Below are 19,098 nucleotides of genomic sequence, written 5' to 3'. Positions count from 1 at the left end.
GGGAAATGGAGGGAAAATAAAATTTTAAGTTTCCCTCCATGACAAATGGACATTTGTCCCATATTGGAAGAGGAAAAGGTTTTTGATGGGTACATATACAATTGCTCTTCTTCTAGCTCTTAAAGAGTTAAGAAGAAGGCAATTCTCGCGTCGTCGTCGTCGTCGCTCGCTTGGCTCGGCTTCGGCTTCGGATTTGATCGATTGATTGATTGATTTTTTAGACCAAATTTATTTATTAATAGTAAATTTTAACGTAATATTATTAAATATCCATTTTTTGAAAACGGAAAATTAATATTAAATCCAACGGAAAATTAAGTGTCTGTTTTCCGTTTTCCATTTTTGTAACGGAAAATTAAGTTTCCTCCGTGGTATGAATTACCAGTTTATTGTTGCGTAAATAACCATTTACGTTATGATCGTTTTACGTAAACAACCCTTCTGAAGAGTTACACCTCTTCAATTTGAGCTCAACATATTGGCTATAAATAGCAGTCCATTCTCTCAGATTTTTCATACGAATTTCTGAATTCTTCTCCTTTCTTCTGTATTGTTTTAATTACAAAGAAAGCAACAGTAAGTGTGATTTGCTACCGATCTTTGTGTTCGCTGAAACACTGGGGTTTGAAGTACTGCTACACCAGTGTGTAATTCCGTTCTATCCTGGGAGAAAATAATCCATAACCTTGGGTACTAGGAGGGAATTAAGTTTCTTAAGGAAACAATGTGAATTCAGTGAACTCAGATTAAATTCTGTTTCTTTTATATTTATGTTTATATGTTATTTTATTTTCTCTAAAATATTTTACAAATACAGTTTACTAACAGTAAAGGAATTCCAACTATCTCACCACACCCGTTGATGCATGGTATGTAGAAAAAAGTTTAAGTGATCATTTGATAATATTTGCTTTGTTGTTTGTTAACGATGCCTGATCAGTATATGAACATTTCAGGTTAGAGATATGTCAAATGGAGTAGTACATAAACTTTGTACTAAGTCACATGTTCATCACTTAATTTTTTTGAAAAAAACAGTGTCGGATCACAATCCTGTTAGTCACAATCTTAGCATTAATTTGAAATGAGCTTGACAGAGATCTGCTAAGCATATGGAAGACCAACCAAAATTTGAAATGTGTCGTAACTCGTGATTTTTTAAATTTCTTTATATTAAATGATTAGACCAAATCAAGTACAGAACCAATAAAGCTTCATTGCTGAGAGTTGTTGAAGGCTTTAAGAAAGTTTTCCGTACAAGAATCTTTTATTGCCCCATTAATTCAAGTTAAATTGAGCTATTATATGAACAAAACATAACAAAAAAGAAAGGAAAAAAAAAACGATTAATATTGTTTGTTTAATTTCTTTAAATAGGTGCCGTCATGAATTTTTGTGGGACCTTAGAAAAGTCATTAGCTTTGACGGATGGCCTCTGAATCAATTCAGGTCCTCTCTTACACCTTTTTTTATTGCTCATCCATTTATTGCAGAAAGTTTTTACATTGACAAGTATTTAGTAATTAAATCCTTCCTATATTAGAGTATTCTAACTTATTATAGTAAGTTATTTATTTCATTTTTTATGTTACCACATTAGATCTGATGTAAAAAGTTAAATTTATTGTTATAATTATCAATCTTGATTGTGTAACATAATTATATACAAGTTAACCGCTTGTAGGAAATACAAAGAGATGATAGTGTTAGCAATTTTCTTGGCATGTTTAAAGCATAATTGCTAGTACTATAAAAGTTGAACCATATTGAGTTTGCCGTCAATTAATAATGAGAATAAGAAGCTTTGTTGATACATATAAAGAAATATTATTCTGCACTATATTGCATAACACCAAGTGAACATAGATAAGATATTCATTAATACATACTACTCCCTCCGTTTTAATTTAGGTGAACTTATTTCCTTATTTGGAAACAATTTACCTTTACACAAAGATTTATAGCCACACATAATATATTTGCCTCATTTTAGACCACAAGATCAAAAGTCTTTTCTTTTTCCTTAAACTCCGTGCCCAGTCAAATGAGTTCACATAAATTGAAACGGAGGTAGTATAATATTTTGGACAAAATAGGCCCCACTACCATTACTTCTAAGATCTAGAGAAGCCATACACTTGCAACAAAAGCAAAATAAGAAACAATTTATCCATGTAACATAAAAAAGAAGAAACCTAAGATCAAATACATATCGTACACCACAGAACAATTCTGGAAACTAAACAACAATTAGCTAATTTCTCAAATTTTAGACCTTGGCAAAATAATTGCTTTGAGGGGATTTTTCATTACCACAGTAAAAGCAAATGTCTCTGTCGGGTCGGGTGGGTTATCTGGTATGGGTATCCACTTAAACTTATGAACCATCTTAGCAAGCATGAGGTAAATATGCAACGTACCCAATGACCAAGCGGGGCAGATCCGACGACCCGCCCCGAATGGAAGCATCTTCACACCCCTCATTCCCGTGATGTCCACGTCAACTCCGTCCCCAGTCAAAAACCTCTCCGGCCTAAACTCGCCGGGATCTTTCCATAAACTAGGATCCTCCGTTACCCATGCAGTGTAAAATTCAACATAAGCATCAGAAGGGATATTGTAACCTCCTAATTGAGTGTCATTTGTTACAGAATGTGACAAGACAAAATGGCTAGGTGGATGTCTTCTAAAAGTCTCCTTCACAATGGCTCCAAGATAAGGCATTTTCTCAACATCACTTTCTGATATATCACCATGTTTTCCAACACAATCAACTATTTCTTTGTAGAGTTTTTCTTGGATTTCTTGGTCCATCACTAAGTGAAGCAAAGCCCATTCTAGTGCAGTGGCACTAGTATCAGTTCCTGCACCTATTGTTTCTGAAACAAGTGTGATAATTTCTGCTTCTCCTAATTTCCTGCCAGGAATTTCAAGACTAAATAATGAATCAACATAGGCTGCACCAATTGGACTCACCATTTCTGAACTGCTGCTTTTAGGGTTCCCATTGCTCTCCACAAATGCCTTTCTGTCTCTTACCTGTGATCGAAGACATAATATAATTTAGTAATCAACTAAAAGTGTGATACTTCTAACCACTTAAATTTTTAGATAACACGATCACACATTTCAACATAGTATATATTAGAGCGTGCAAAAATATATTAGAGCGAGCAAAAGGTCTTTGGTTCAAATGTCGCAAAATTATTTCTATGTGTTTGGCTAAGAAAAAGAATCATGCAGGCCCACACACGTGAGGGGGCGTGTTGAGACATATATAATATAATTAACTAATTAAAAGTGTACTATCTCTAACAGTTTAACTTACCAAAGGCACTAGGTATTCTAGTTGTGTCTGTCTCAGTTTCTTCGCCTGTTTCACTTGACTGCGAAACAATGGTGTGAACACGGGCAAGAAGTCCGGAAGCTGTGGAGCAGTGATGAGCATAACATCTTTGAGTATGCTCTCAATTTTCTTGATTCTCTCTTCAGAAATTTTTGCACCAAAACAAAGGCAAATGAGAATGCTGCATATAGTAAGCCTACAATTAGCCATCACCTCTACAAACCCCTGTTGAGAAACTTCATTTTCAAGCCTTTTCATGTGGTATTCCATAGCCCATTTCCTTATCCAACTGCACTGCTTGATTCTTGTAGGGTTTATCAACTCAGTAACAAAATTCCGCCGGAGAGCGCGCCATAGAGGGCCGTACTCGGCCGAGTTAATGGCACACTTTCCAACGCTAAATATAAGGCGGATCGGTGAATCTGCAGGTCGACTCGCAAAGAGAGGGCCATTCTGAACTAGAGCTTCATGGATAAGTTCAGAGCTGGTGATTATAACAAGGGTACGTTGTCCCATTTGCATGGTGAAAATAGGGCCATATTTTTTACGTAAATCACGTACTATAAATATGAAAGGGCGACGTTGGAGAATAACTTGGAAAAGATTTCCTACTAATGGCCAACCAGGTGGCCCTGGTGGGAGATTTTTCTTCCCACCTCCAGTCACTGACCAATATTTCCACCATACACACAAAAAGAGTATAGCTAAGCCTAGTGTTACAATGTCCATTACCTCCATCTTTTTTTTTCAGCTCCTTTTCTCTCTCTCTCTCTTCAGACTTAGTATATTCTTTTTGGGCAGTGTGAGGAAATTGTGGTGTGTATTATTTGTTTATAAAGACGATTGGGAGGGATGGGAGTGAATGAGTTTATCTACCTACTGGTCGTATATTGATTGCGTATTCAACAGAAATATTTACTATAGACGTACCTAGTCATAAAGATTTTAGTTACTTGGTAGGAAGACAACTATATCTGACATCTACTTGACTTTAGAAAAACTTGTCATTTTATCTTCATTTTCCTTTTCCAACTTAGATTTGAGATTCATACTCCGTATAAGTTCGATGCTTAATTACAGTTGAGTTATCAATAATTTTGATAGTATTTAGGGAAAGAAAGAGATTAATTTGAACCTGAAATGTGTTTGTATATTATGGAGAAGAAAAATGTACCCAGTTGTGTTACATTGCAGTCTTGTAGATTACTAATTTGTCAGTAACATTCCGTATAATGGAACATAACTAGGAAAAAGATTAGTATATAATACAACAAGATAATAATCATACTTAAGGTAATTTAATTTTAAGTTAGGACCACATAACATTAAGTGATAGTAATACAACCACGTACTATTTATTTACTTAGAAATTGCCAGGTGTCTGCATGCACTGGTAATGAATTGAATCCAACCATCAAAATCTACTTTTGCTGTTGAATCAAGTAGTCCCACTAGCCAGAGTAAAATCGAAGTATAAAACTACACGAAGAAAGCAATAAATGAAAATCTCTACCCCTCAACCATCCAAATATGTAAAAATATATAAAAAAAAATAACAATGATGATAATAAAATGCATTTTTGGTACTGCACTGCCCATTTGGTCTTCATGCATGTCTAGCCAATAATGCATAAAACTTGCCATTTTGCTTTTTCTAGTTAATATCAGCCTCCCCAGTTTTAATTGTATAGCAAGTAAAAAATCACGTTTTTTCTTTTGACTCCGTAATAGACACCTAAATTAATTTTTTCCCGTTTCAAACTTTAATGCTCTTCAGTCTTTGCCCAATGAATTGAAGACGATCGATAGCTGCATATTACTAGTATTATAGAACGAAACCAGCAAACTTTTAGAAAAGAAAAAATATAGAAACAATTAACTACCGAAACTATAAAAAAGAGTTAGCTAGTATCATGCAAGAAGCAATAGCTACGATCTAAATACCTTTATTTTCTAAGGGTGGGAAAAAAGCATGGTATATGATAAATTTATTTAATTTTTTTCACATCTATTGCATGTCTGTCACACCCCATTCTTTTTTACAAACTCACCAACCCTCTTAAATAAATAAAAAAAGATTTAGTAAAGCTTAAAAAGGGTTTTTCAATTAGAACGTGACAAAATTGGGTTCAAAAGGAAATAACTCAGAGTCACCACCTGACATTGGTTTCAGTGTGTCAGGTCACCGTTTTTATAAAAATGATTTTTCCTTTTTAAATACTTTACACTCCAAAACTAAGTCTGCACCAGAGATTCGGGTAAGAGGGTTCATTTGACTCGGGGAGAAGGTGTTAAGCACTCCCCAAGTCCTGTAACTAGTACGGTTGCGTACTCGATCAAGTTAGCTTTCAGAATATTGAGGTAAAACGAACACAGAAAAATAAACACACAAAAGGGCTCGAGGTCGTCCCCGCCTAATAAAAGAAAAATAAAAATAAAAATAAAATACTACAAGCTCTACTTTTGGCCTCCAAATACAGGTACCACATGGCAATCCCCGGAATAAAATATACACAAGTCCTTCGGGGCATTCCCCGGATAAATTTAACTAAGGGAATGACCTCTCGCCTCAAAATTAACAGAAGTCCTAAGGCTTGCCTACTCAAATGATGACGGCCTAACATGCTCCTAGCGGATGAAATATAACAAATAAAAGAGAACTAAGTAAAAAGGAGATTTCATTCATGCTCAAATTCTTTTAGTCTCTTAAATCCCAACCCTCATAACCCGTATTCATCAATAAAGATATATGCACAATGTGATGTATGACATTCAAAACAGACAAAACACAAAAGAAAGAAAGGTGCAAATAAAAGGCATACTTAAACGTAAATCACATCATCTAAATACAAACAAGGAATTGGCAATGCCAACTGAACAATTTCTCATAGTGACCTACCAACACAAAGCAAGGAAAATAACCACAACCTTGGCAAAGTTAACTACAGAATTTTCATCTTTAAAACTACTCTACAAGAAAGACTCATGACTGAAAATGAATATCAACGTTACCGACATTGCGATTTTAAGCTCCAACCCATATGATGTCGAAACCTTAAGATACTACTCTTATGAAAAACACATTTTCCTTTAATAGAGTGTTTCACCATGTTTAAATCCATTTACAAAGGACAGAAAACCAAAATACTTCAAATTTTATACCAAGCCAGAAGAAGCAAACACCAAGAACAAACCAGATGATATTCCCTCTTCATCAAAATTTTTTCACTTTTTAATGATAGTTGTAAATTAAATTATTAATGAAGCATATAGCTACAGTATATATGAGAAACAAGAAGGCACCAAAATAACCTAAGCAGGGACCTAATCATCGATGCAGTAAATTTCATACATCACTGATGTTAAACAAGTTCACTTTGACATTGCAGAAAACTAGAGCAACAGTTGATGCGCAGACTACCCCAACAGGTGCGGAGAATCTATGCACGTGATGCAAATATGGTGCAAAAATTTATAAAGAGTGGAAGGAAGACTAACATCAACCTTAATCTTTCAATTCATGCTTACCTAAATGGAAGTCCAACAACTATGAGAATGACATTACAAGGCTCACACATTGTTACTTCGACTGATGCAAGATGCGAGGAATCAAGGAACTATTACCAACTGAATGTATATATTTTTTACACTAAATCTCCTAACCATCAACTACCAACGGAACTTAGCTAACAAGAAAGTTTTAAAAAAAATTCATGGTGAACTCTCAAAATTTTCAAGAAGCAAAGCCTAAGGACACAACTCAATTCATACAATCTCCAAAAAATAACTCAATTCAATCTACAATTCAATCAAGAAGTTCGACTGAGTCTCTAACAAACAGTTCTGATTATATGCTCCTAATTCGATTTTCGACAAACAAATATCAAGAGAATCTAGAGCAGAGTTTCAATTTAAACTCATGGAACTAATCTCATTAAACACGAAACTAGCCAAATTTGCAACATAGAATGATGAGCTAAAGGAACAATCCGAGTTCATTTGTTAATCTCAAAGTAACAATGGATCAGACAATCTATAAACCGATTAAACCCGACTCTCATCCTATTTTCAATCAAACACCAAAGATAGATTAAGAAAAGAGAAGGAAATTGAACCTGTTTGATCGAGGCTTTGATTAATTTCGTTTGGAATCGAATACAACGACAATGAAAATCCGAATGAGACTGCAGCTAAGAGGCGACAGGATGCAAAACCAACGAACTCGAACTCGAACTCGAACGGAGAACTCGATCTCGGCTCAATCAATCTCCATATTGAAACCAAAATTAAAAGAAGAAACTAAAATATTTTGGGATACTTTCTCATTTTTCGAAATGGAAACCAGTTCGAACAAAAATCTAAACTCACTATTTTTTTTTTTGAATTTCTGTTTTTCTGGAAAAGCAAACCAAACGAAAATCTCAATAAAACTGAAGAGAACCCTAACTTTTTTTCAGTGCTTTTTCTCTAAGTCTCTGTCTTCTAGTCCGAAATTTTTCCAAATTTTCCTCTAATTTCTCTCTCCTATCTTTTTTTTGCCCGAACATTCTGTACAAGACCCAAATATATAGGCAGCCTAGAAGCTTCTCCTTCCTTCCTCTCCAAGAAAACCGAAAAATCTCAATGAAATTCCCAAAAAATCAAAACAAAAATCGGAAAAATCTCTTCTATTGGTGAGATAAGAGAAATGGAGGGAGTAGATCGAGTGCAACTCAATCCTACGCACCCCATTTTTCCTATTTTCGCCTAAAAGAGTAAATCCGAAGATGCGAAATAGGAAGAAAACACGTAGAATCAATTACTAATGATGAGGAGGGGACCATGAGGGCACCAGTGCTTACGTGGAAGGAATTGTCGGTGGGTTTGGGAGGTGTCACGGCGGCAGAGGCGTGTGAAAGGGTGGGCCGCCGATTTGGTGTTCTTTGGTTAGGTTAGGGTTAATGAAGATTAAGTTTTTATATTAGGGTATGGGGATTAATCGTGGCCATTGGATGAAATTAAATTGATGGCTGGGATTTGAGTGGGGAGATGGGGCGGGTTGGACGGGTTTCGCGGGTCGGGCGGACTAGGTAAGGGGTCAGCTGGGTCTTGGCACTGTTGGGCTCAAATTTGGCCCAATTTGGTCTTTTTTTAAGACAAGACTAGCCCTAAAATTCATTCTTCTTTTTTCTTTTCTTTCATTTTTCATTTTTTTCCTTTTTATTTTTAAACAAAACAATAACAAAATACTAATTAATTTTAGCTAAACTAAATCTGTATTAAAAATGGAATTATATATATATTTTTTGTATTTTCCCAAAGATTATGTTAAAGTAAAAATAGAAAAGATAGCAAAATTAGACTAACGTCACTATAAGAAAGACTAGTGATATTCAATTGTATGAAAATATAAAAATATTTGTATAACATGAGAAATATTATAAAAGTGAAACTATTTTTGTGTTTTCAAATTTATGTGCTTTAAAAACTAGAATTAAAATTAACAATAAAGTAAAATCCTATAGAAATAAACTCAAATAAATATCCTAAAAATACTAGGACTATTAGACGTGATTTTAATGCGTGGGCCAAAAATTACATGTCTACAACTGCCCCTATTTGATGGAAAACACGAAGTATTTTCAGACAAAGAACAACAAGACATGTTTTTGAACCGACCCTTATTTAGAGAGACAAAAACTAAAAGAAAAGAGAATGTGACTGAGCCCCGGTATCTGAGTTGCCTACATATCCTTGGTTATAAAGGAATCAGGCCACGTGTAATTCACAAGTGAGAAGGATGATGGAGTACCGAGGTGGAGAGTCGAGTGAAGTGTCGTCGAGGTTCCGGTCCGCGGTTCCTGCCATTAATCAAAAATGAAAGGAAAAATTACAGCAAAAATAAAAGGAAAATACAAGATCCTATCTATTTCTTGTCTTGAATCTTCCGTGAATCTCTACTTGATCTTCAATATGCAACTGAAAAATGGACCCTATTCTTCAGGCGGGCTCCTAATGCTTCTTGAATTTGCAAATTGAAGTAACTCTGAAATGAATTCCCTCGTTCTCCAGGTAGGCGCCTGCCAATAGCTTGACTTTGGTAAAAATGAGTTCCCTCGTTCTCCAGGTGGGTGGCTGATTTCCAAAACTTGAATTGTATTCCTTCGTTCTCCAGGTGGGCGCCTGATTATCAACAATTTGAATTGTATTCCCTCGTTATCCAGGTGGGTGCCAGATTACCAAAACTTGAACTGTATTCCCTCGTTATCCAGGTGGGCGCCTGATTGCTAAAACTTGAAACTGTATTCCCTCGTTATCCAGGTGAGCTCCTGATTACCAAAACTTGAAACTGTATTCCCTCGTTATCCAGGTGGACGCCTGATTACCAAAACTTGAAACTGTATTCCCTCGTTATCCAGGTGGGCACCTGATTACCAAAACTTGAAACTGTATTCCCTCGTTATCCAGGTAGGCGCCTGATTACCAGAACTTGAAACTGTATTCCCTCGTTATCCAGGTGGACACCTGATTGCCAAAACTTGAAATTGTATTCCCTCGTTATCCAGGTGAGCGCCTGATTGCTAAAACTTGAAACTGTATTCCTTCGTTATCTAGCTGGGCGCCTGATTACTAAAACTTGAAATTGTATTCCCTCGTTATCCAGGTGAGCGCCTGATTACCAAAACTTGAACTGTATTCCCTCGTTATCCAGGTGGGCGCTTGATTGCTAAAACTTGAAATTGTATTCCCTCTTTATTCAGGTGGGCGCCTGATTCCAAAACTTGAAACTGTATTCCCTCGTTATCCAGGTGGGCGCCTGATTGCCAAGTGGGCGCCTGGTTGCTAAAACTTGAAACTGTATTCCCTCGTTATCCAAGTGGGCGCCTGATTGCTAAAACTTGAAACTGTATTCCCTCGTTATCCAGGTGGGCACCTGATTGCTAAAACTTGAAACTGTATTCCCTCGTTATCCAGGTGGGTGCCTGATTGCTAAAACATGAAACTGTATTCACTCGTTATCCAAGTGGACGCCTGATTGCTACAAAACAGTCAAAATAAAAGAAATTTTTCTGCTCCTGTTTGGGATCTGGGCATATTTGTGAGTGTTAATCGGATCATGTTTCCTACATAGCTCTAAGATTTTAAAAGCTAAATCCCATTATCCAGGAGGGCCCTGAAAACTTCGAATTAATTCTCATCTTAAGAGTGATAACTTTAAAGCTAAATTATATTTTCTAAAGAGAGAACTTACGCTAAAACTTAAAACTAAATCTCATTATCCAGGAGGGTCCTGAAAATTTAAAAACTAAATCCCATTATCCAGGAGGGTCCTAAAAATTTAAAAACTAAATCCCATTATCCAGGAGGGTCCTTAAAATTTTAAATTAAATCCTATTATCCAAGAGGATCCTGAGAACTTTTAAATTAAATCCCATTATCCAAGAGGGTCCTGAAAGCTTTTAAATTAAATTCCATTATCCAGAACGGTCCTGAAAACTTTTAAATTAAATCCCATTATCCAGGAGGGTCCTGAAAACTTTTAAATTAAATCCCATTATCCAGGAGGGTCCTGAAAATTTAAAAACTAAATCCCATTATCCAGGAGAGTCCTGAAATTTTTTAAAATTAAATCACATTATCCAGGAGGGTCCTGAGAGCTTTTAAAATTAAATCCCATTATCCAGGAGGGTCCTGAAAATTGAGAATGAACTTACCTGAGCCATGTTCTCGTCTTGGAGGATTCTGAACAGAATTTCTTGCTCCCTAAACCATGCTTTTCCATGGGAGGTCCCTGTGGATTAAAAAGAAAATTCTTGCCCCTGTTTCAGACAAATAAAATCTTGTTAGTTTGAAAACGTGGTGGTTAGTTTGTGGCATCATTGCTGAGTGTCTGCTTCCGCCACTGCCATGCTTCATTCTGATTAGCTGCTTCGGGCTAGCAAAGAGTTGTTTGACCTTTTGATTGGAATTGGACCACAAAACCTCTGCATGACCTGAATGTCTCACACTCACTTGCTGCATTGTGTTTTCATTTTGAAAGTTGCTGAATCTTTGTATTTTCTCAAAATTCAAGATTCACTTGATTGCCTGAACCTCAATTATCACCATACTGCTTATTCTAAATCAAGTCAATTGTGATGTGCCTGGCCGGACTCCGCTTTATGCAATTTAGAAGCTGGTGGTAGGCTTTGAAATCCTTTCCTGCTTGTTCAACAAGGGCTGACTCGAAAGAGCCCCATAAAGATAAACTCAAAGAGCAAAGCGAAATGATTTTTGACAAAAGGAACAAAGGAAAATTTTGAACACAGATGACCATATGAAGAAGAATGAGAAAAACAAGACTTATCTGAGGGAAGCAACCAGCTCCAATGATCATGGCATGCATTTCAGACTGATCAGCCTAATCCGTCCAACCAATTATATTTACAGTTTTTGTCTTGTCTTCATACTTCAAAATCGGGCTTTCACTAATCCAATTTCTCTGTAAGGTCATGAGCCTCATTTGACTTGTAGTTCCCTGAAGGGTTTTCACCAACAAGCCTCTCTCATTTGTTCATCTCTCAACTCACCATCACCTTACGATGCTCATGAGGTTTTTCACCAATAAGACTCTCTCATTTTAAATTTTTTCTCAGCTCACCATCGCCTTACTGTGCCCGTGAGGGTTTTCACCAATAAGATTCTCTCATTTTAAATTTTCTCTCTTGCGCCCATGAACAAAATGTTACCCATGATGTAAATCATACCTTTATCTCGCTTGATCTGGCATCCTCAAAGATTGATCGGAAGGTCTTTTTTTGGACCGTAATGTAGGCTTTTGGACAGGGTTAGAAAGAAAGGGTGGCATGAAGGCTTAAACTAACTTAAGATGAAAAGGGGTCAAAATTACAACTTTTGGAATCAGATCTTTTCAAAACCAAAACTTTTTCCCCAGTTTCTTTGGGTCTGGGGAATTTTTATTTTTATTTTGATGGGACCGAACCGTGAGGCTGCCTACGTATCCTTAAAAGGAATCAGGTTGAACGTAGTTCAAAAGAAAGTTGTTTGTTTTCGTTTCCCTTTTTTTTCTTTTTTCCTTCTTTTTTGTTTTTCTTATTTTCACTCATCATTATTTTTTTCATTCTCTACTTCTACTACTGATTCCAAAAGAGGGGTATGAAAGAAAATAAATAAAGCTCAAAAGGGGTAACAAAGGATGAAAGTGTTTGGGTAGCGGAACAAAATGCCTTCGTCATTTCAACTTTGAACATGCCAAGTACAAAATATAACTGAAGGTAAGCAAAGAAATCATACATAGTACCTCTTAACTACATTAGAATTGATAGCCATATCTACACATTTGCCTTCTATGTCTGTTAAATATAAAGCACCATTGGGCAACACTCTTGTCACAATGAATGGCCCCTGCCAGTTTGGGGCGAACTTGCCTTTGGCTTCCACCTGATGAGGAAGGATGTGTTTCAATACCATCTGGCCCACTTCAAATTTCTGAGGATGCACCTTTTTGTTGTATGCTCTTGCTGTTCTTTTCTGATACAATTGACCATGACATACTGCAACCAATCTTTTCTCATCAATCAAGCTCAACTGCTCTAGCCGGGTTTTGACCCACTCATCATCATCAATTTTAGCTTCTGTAACGATCCGAAGGGATGGAATCTCAACTTCTGCAGGTATATCTGCCTCAGTTCCATATACTATCAAATAAGGAGTTGCACCTACTGAAGTGCGAACAGTAGTGCGATAACCTAGTAAGGCAAAAGACATCTTTTCATGCCACTGCCTAGAACCTTGAACCATCTTACGAAGTATCTTCTTTATGTTCTTGTTGGCAGCCTCAATAGCTCCATTTGCCTTGAGGTGATACGGAGTGGAGTTCCGATGCATGATCTTGAACTGTTGGCATACCTCTTTCATCAAATGACTGTTGAGATTAGCAGCATTGTCTGTGATGATCACCTTGGGAATCCTGAACCGACAAATCATGTTTGAATGAACAAAATTCACCACTACCTTCTTGGTCACGGACTTGAAAGTTACAGCTTCGACCCACTTGGTAAAGTAATCAATGGCCACCAGAATAAACCTATGCCCATTTGACACTGCCGGCTCAATTGGTCCAATAACATCCATGCCCCAAGCAACAAAGGGCCAAAGTGCAGACATTGTGTGTAACTCATATGGGGGAGAATGAATCAAATCACCATGTACCTGGCATTGATGACACTTGCGAACAAAACTGATACAATCCCGTTCCATGGTGAGCCAATAATAACCTACTCAAAGTATCTTCTTTGCCAAGACATACCCGTTCATATGCAGCCCGTAAACTCCAGAATGCACTTCGGCCATGATAGTTGAAGCTTCTTTAGCATCTATGCGCCTCAGCAGTCCTAAATCCGGAGTCCTCTTATACAAGATTCCTCCACTTAAGAAAAATCCACTAGCCAGACATCGAATGGTTCTCTTTTGGTCACCTGTAGCATGTACTGGATACACCCCAACCTGATGTATTCCTTGACATCGTGGAACCAAGGTCCACCATCGATTTCCTCTTCCACCACATTACAATAAGCATGTTGATCATGAACTTGGATATGCACGGGGTCGACATAAGCCTTGTCCGGATGATGTAACATTGATGCCAGAGTAGCCAAGGCATCAGCAATCTCATTATGAATCCTGGGAATGTGTCTAAATTCAACCGACCTGAATCGTTGACAAAGATCATGCAGGCACTATCGGTATGGTATGAGCTTCAAATCTCGAGTCTCTCATTCTCCTTGAATCTGGTGAACCAACAAATCTGAATCTCACAGAACAAGTATTTCCTGGACTCCCATGTCTATAGCTAACCTCAAACCCAGAATGCATGTTTCGTACTCAGCCATGTTGTTGGTGCAATAAAATCGAAGCTGGGCTATTACAGGGTAGTGTTCCCCTGTTTCAAAGATAAGTACATCCCCTATTCCGACCCCTTTCATGTTAGCAGGTCCATCAAAGAAGAGTTTCCAACCTGGCTTTTCATCATGGTCAACCTCGTCAACACACATGACCTCTTCATCAGGAAAATAAGTCTTCAGTGGCTCATATTCATCATCCACCGGATTCTCGGCCAAGTGGTCGGCCAAAGCTTGGGCTTTCATCGCGGTCCGAGTCATATAGATGATGTCAAATTTTGTAAGTAAAATCTGCAATTTGGCAAGTCTTCCTGTAGGCATAGGCTTCTGAAAGATATACTTTAGAGGATCTATGTGAGAAATGAGGTAAGTAGTGTAGGACGACAGATAATGCTTCAACTTTTGCGCCACCCAAGTCAGGGCGCAACATGTCATCTCAAGCAGAGTGTACTCAACCTCATAGGGAGTGAACTTCTTACTAAGATAATAGATTGTTTGCTCCTTCTTTCTTGTGACGTCATGTTGACCCAATACACAACCAAAAGAATTATCCAAGACTGTCAAATAGAGAAATAAAGGTATTCCAGGCTTTGGTGGGATCAGCACAGGTAGATTCGACAGGTACCTCTTGATCTTATCAAATGCTTCTTGACACTCGTCAGTCCACTTTAATGCAGAATTCTTCTTCAGCAGCTTAAAGATGAGCTCACAGGTTGTCGTGAGTTAAACAATAAACCTGGTGATGTAATTTAACCTTCCAAGTAGGCTCATCACCTCTATTTTGTTCTTTGGCGGTGGTAACTCTTGAATGGCTTTGACCTTCGACAGATCCAACTTAATACCACGTCTACTGACCATGAATCCCAGCAGTTTCCCTGAGGGGACACCAAATGCACATTTTACTGGATTGAGCTTGAGGTTGTACCTGCGGAGCCTTTGGAAAAACTTCCTCAAGTCCCTGACTTGGTTAGACTGCTTCTTTGACTTTATGATCACATCGTCTACATAAACCTCAATATCCTTGTGTATCATGTCGTGAAATATGGTGGTTATCGCCCTCATATATGTTGCCCCAGCATTCTTCAGACCGAATGGAATTACCCAGTAGCAATATGTCCCCATGGCGTGATGAACGTTGTCTTTTCTGCATCTTCCTCATCCATCAAGATCTGGTGATATCTCGCGTAACAATCTACAAAAGACCCAATCTCATTCTTGGCACAATTATCAATCAGAATGTGAATGTTTGGCAATGGAAAATCATCCTTTGGGCTTGCTTTGTTAAGATCACGGTAAGCAACACATACCCTGGTCTTACCATCTTTCTTTGGTACTGGCACAACATTGGCTAACCAAGTGGGATATCGAGTGACCCGAATGACCTTTGCAGTAAGCTGCTTTGTGATTTCTTCTTTGATCTTCACACTCATATCAGTCTTGAACTTTCGCAACTTTTGCTTAACAGGAGGGAATGTTGGATCAATTGGCAATTTATGAACTACTAGATCAGTGCTCAAGCCCGGCATATCGTCATATGACCATGCAAAGACATCTTTGTACTCAAACAACGTTTTGATTATTTCATCCTTAACTTGTGGTTCTAAATGCACACTTATCTTGGTTTCCCTAACACCATCATGGTCCCCTAAATTGATTGCTTCAGTTTCACTCAAATTAGGCTTTGGTTTTTCTTCAAATTGTTTTAGATCTTTAATGATTTCCTCAAATACTGCTTCTTCGTCATATTCTATTTCATCATCGTATTCTACTTCTTGGATTGTTATTTCAGGATTAGATTTGCTTTTAAGATTCGGCTGAAAATTCTTCATGCATGTCATGTCACTTCAACCAGCATAAAAGGAACTGTACAAAAGAAAAAAGAACAAAATAAAACACTATTAAGAATAACAGAAAACGGGAAATTGCATTTCATTGAAAAATAAAAGGATAGAAGGGTTTGAACATCAAAACAAGCAAAACCTAAAAATCTGGATTACAACCCTGGAATAACCCAGATAACAGAAAGGAAAACAAAGCAAACTACCAAAACTCCTTCCTGGTGGGGAGAGGAGTAGCTTCCCAATTGCTAAGCTTCACGTTTGGGCCAACGAGCTGCACATCTGCTTTTCTAGAGCCTTCACCAACTTCTACCATATTGACCTTTTCGAACAGACTTTGGAACCTCTTGATCAGCTCTTCATCAACATCGACCACAAGTTTTGGGATTGAGGAGGTTGGAGGTTTTTCGGCCCCTGGCTTGACAAAAGACTTAGAGATGAGTGGAACGGGCTTGGGGAGCGACCATACCTTCTGTTTCAGATTTTTAACCCTTTTCACATCCTTCTCTGTGGGCATGAATCCCAAACCAAACGTACCAGGATTCCCACTAGGACGCACTGGATGCACAATACCCTACAGGGATGAGCCCAAACCCTTGCCCAGCACAAAACCATTCTTCAACATTTCATTCGCAACCATGACGGATGCGGAGGATAGCTTAAGACCCGGAATGCATTTTCCTTCAGGAATTTTCTCAACAGACACTGTTTCGAAAGTCTGATAGACCCAAGGTCCCTTATCATCTTCAGCTTTGATGAACAGAACAATTGTATCATTACAAGATGACATGTCCTCGTCACCGTGCACAACTATTTCCTGCGTGTCATATTCAAACTTCACCATTTGGTGCAGAGAAGATGGGACTGCCTTAGCAGTATGTATTCAGGGCCTACACAACAACAGATTGTAAGAGACAACCACATCTAACGCTTGGAATTCCATGGTAAACTCAACAGGTCCTATCAACAATTCGAGCATTATATCTCCAACAGAATATTTACCTCCCCCATCAAAGCCTTGAACCTACACACTATTCGAGTGGATTCTTTCTGTGCCGATCTTCAGTTTTTGCAGAGTAGACAGGGGACAAATATTCGCACTAGAGCCATTATCAACCAAAACCCTTGAAACAATAGAATCTTCACACTTCATCGGGAGATAAAGAGCTCGGTTGTGTTCTGTACCCTCCATAGGAAGTTCATCATCCGAGAAAGTGATCCTATTTGCTTCGAAGATCTTGCCAGCTATCTTTTCCAAGTGGTTCACTATGATCTTATCAGGAACATGTGCCTCATTCAAAATCTTCATCAAGACCCTGCGATGTTCATCTGAATGTATCAACAAAGACAAAAGAGAAATCTGAGCTGGTGTTTTCCTTAACTGCTCCACAATGGAATAATCCTACACTTTCATCTTTTTCAGGAACTCCTCAGCCTCTTCCTTGGTGAACGATTTCTTTACTGGCATTTGGCTATCCTTGAATGGCTTGGCTTTCCTTAATTCTTCTGGGTGAAACATCTCCCAGAACGAGTCAATCCTCCAGTTTCATTAACTTCTTCCTCTATTTCTTTTCCTTTGTATGTCACTATCACTTGTTTATAATTCCACGGAACAGCCTTGGCATCCACCAGTGGTAGTTGGGTTACTGGTTTAATGATGATATGGGTGATAGGAGCCCCCTTCAGAACTATGACAGGCTTACTTGGAATCCCTGACACTACCACCTTTGAACTTTCTGGACTTGCCCCAATATCTTTTGAAGGCCCTTTCACGACCAACACCGGTGGCTTCAAATTCAGCGAGCTCGACTTTTCTGTCTCCCCTTCAACTGTCAAGGGCTTTGCTTTAGTAGAGTCTGGAGCTTTAACCAAATTACTTTCACTGGCCCGAATCATCATGACGGACTTAGAAGACTTCTTGGGCTCCCCATCCTTGTGAACTATTTCAATCATATGTGTCTCTTCAAGGGATGACAAAGGGTTTTGGTTGATGTTTGGTGTGAGCACGTGATTTTTGCCCTATATGAATTACTCCCATAAGTTCAAAACAAAATAATTGTTTTTCCATTGTTTGCAATTTTGTGGATTTTTATGGCATTTTCTGTCAATTGTTTGCATTTATTTGTGCATGTTTACTTTATTTAATTAATGCAAAATACAAAAGAAATATGTTGCATTTGCATTAAGGATTTCATTCTACATTTTAGGATTAATCAACAAAGTAGTTGTTTTATAAAAATGGGAAAAATCACAAAAAATAGTTTAATTTGCGATTTTTAATTTTAATTTTTGAATCTTGGTAATTTTTCTTTCAAGTTGGTTTTAATTAGAGTTAATTAATTTAATGTGTTATAATTGACTTGATTTAGGAATTATTTTTAGTTTTATTTTTTAGAATTAATCAAAAGAAAGAGTTTGAAAATAAAGGAACTAATTTGAAACATAAAAGAAATTGAAAAGGAAAAAAAATGAAAAACAGATTCTGGGCTAAATTATTTCCAAATCTTTTAAGCCCATGTTCGGTTCCCTTTTTACCCGTCCAAAATCCAACCCAATTGTCCCAATACCCGGTCCAATTCTGTCATCCAACCAAACGGTGCCGTTTGAGCTCGGCAAATCTGGGCCCTTCAATTCATTTCATCCAACAGTCCAAGGCATGTCTCACTATCCACTTAAGAATGTCCGAAATGTTCAGAGACAACTTAGTTTCTCATCTGTCATCTCTCTCGTATCTCTCATCTCTCATAACCCTAGCAGCCTTAAGGGTTCTGCCATTGTTACAGGTGGTTGACCTCCCAAACACCACCAAAATCTAACCATACAACCACTGTTCGTCCTTGAGTCCCAATCCACCGCCTCCTCTCCCCAAATCTTCACCAAATCGGGTCAGTCACATATCTAAAACAAAGAAAAGGAGTCCTTTCAAGCTTTCAAGTTTCCATGAACGATCGGGCCTAGAACTAGCATTGTTCGTTTATTCTCAAAGAGAACATGCGACTAACCAGTTTTGCGTCGAATCAGAGGTTGCCGGACA

At 37.8% G+C, this 19,098-nt stretch overlaps 1 protein-coding gene across 1 annotated transcript; it reads right to left on the bottom strand.

Annotated features, from left to right (window-relative positions):
- Window positions 1-2,081: 2,081 nt before the first annotated feature.
- Window positions 2,082-4,161, bottom strand: LOC107832671 (cytochrome P450 77A3). The gene is made up of 2 exons (XM_016660532.2): window positions 3,329-4,161; window positions 2,082-3,039 (listed from the first exon to the last, which is right to left on the bottom strand). Exons 1-2 carry the CDS (start codon window positions 4,082-4,084, stop codon window positions 2,263-2,265), a joined length of 1,533 nt encoding a protein of 510 aa, XP_016516018.2. The 5' UTR covers window positions 4,085-4,161; the 3' UTR covers window positions 2,082-2,262.
- Between the last annotated feature and the right edge of the window lie 14,937 nt (window positions 4,162-19,098).

Source organism: Nicotiana tabacum, chromosome 3, assembly GCF_000715075.1.
Source record: "Nicotiana tabacum cultivar K326 chromosome 3, ASM71507v2, whole genome shotgun sequence".
Classification (NCBI taxonomy): domain Eukaryota; kingdom Viridiplantae; phylum Streptophyta; class Magnoliopsida; order Solanales; family Solanaceae; genus Nicotiana; species Nicotiana tabacum.
Note: the sequence above shows the minus strand (reverse complement) of the source record. Positions and strands in the feature narration are given on the sequence as shown.

Excerpts from the sequence above, each read along its gene's own strand:
- LOC107832671 (XM_016660532.2), bottom strand. The coding sequence starts at position 4,084 with ATGGAGGTAATGGACATTGTAACACTAGGCTTAGCTATACTCTTTTTG. Across the intron at positions 3,040-3,328 it reads TAGAATACCTAGTGCCTTTG|GTAAGAGACAGAAAGGCATT; the intron begins GTAAGTTAAACT and ends CTTCGATCACAG.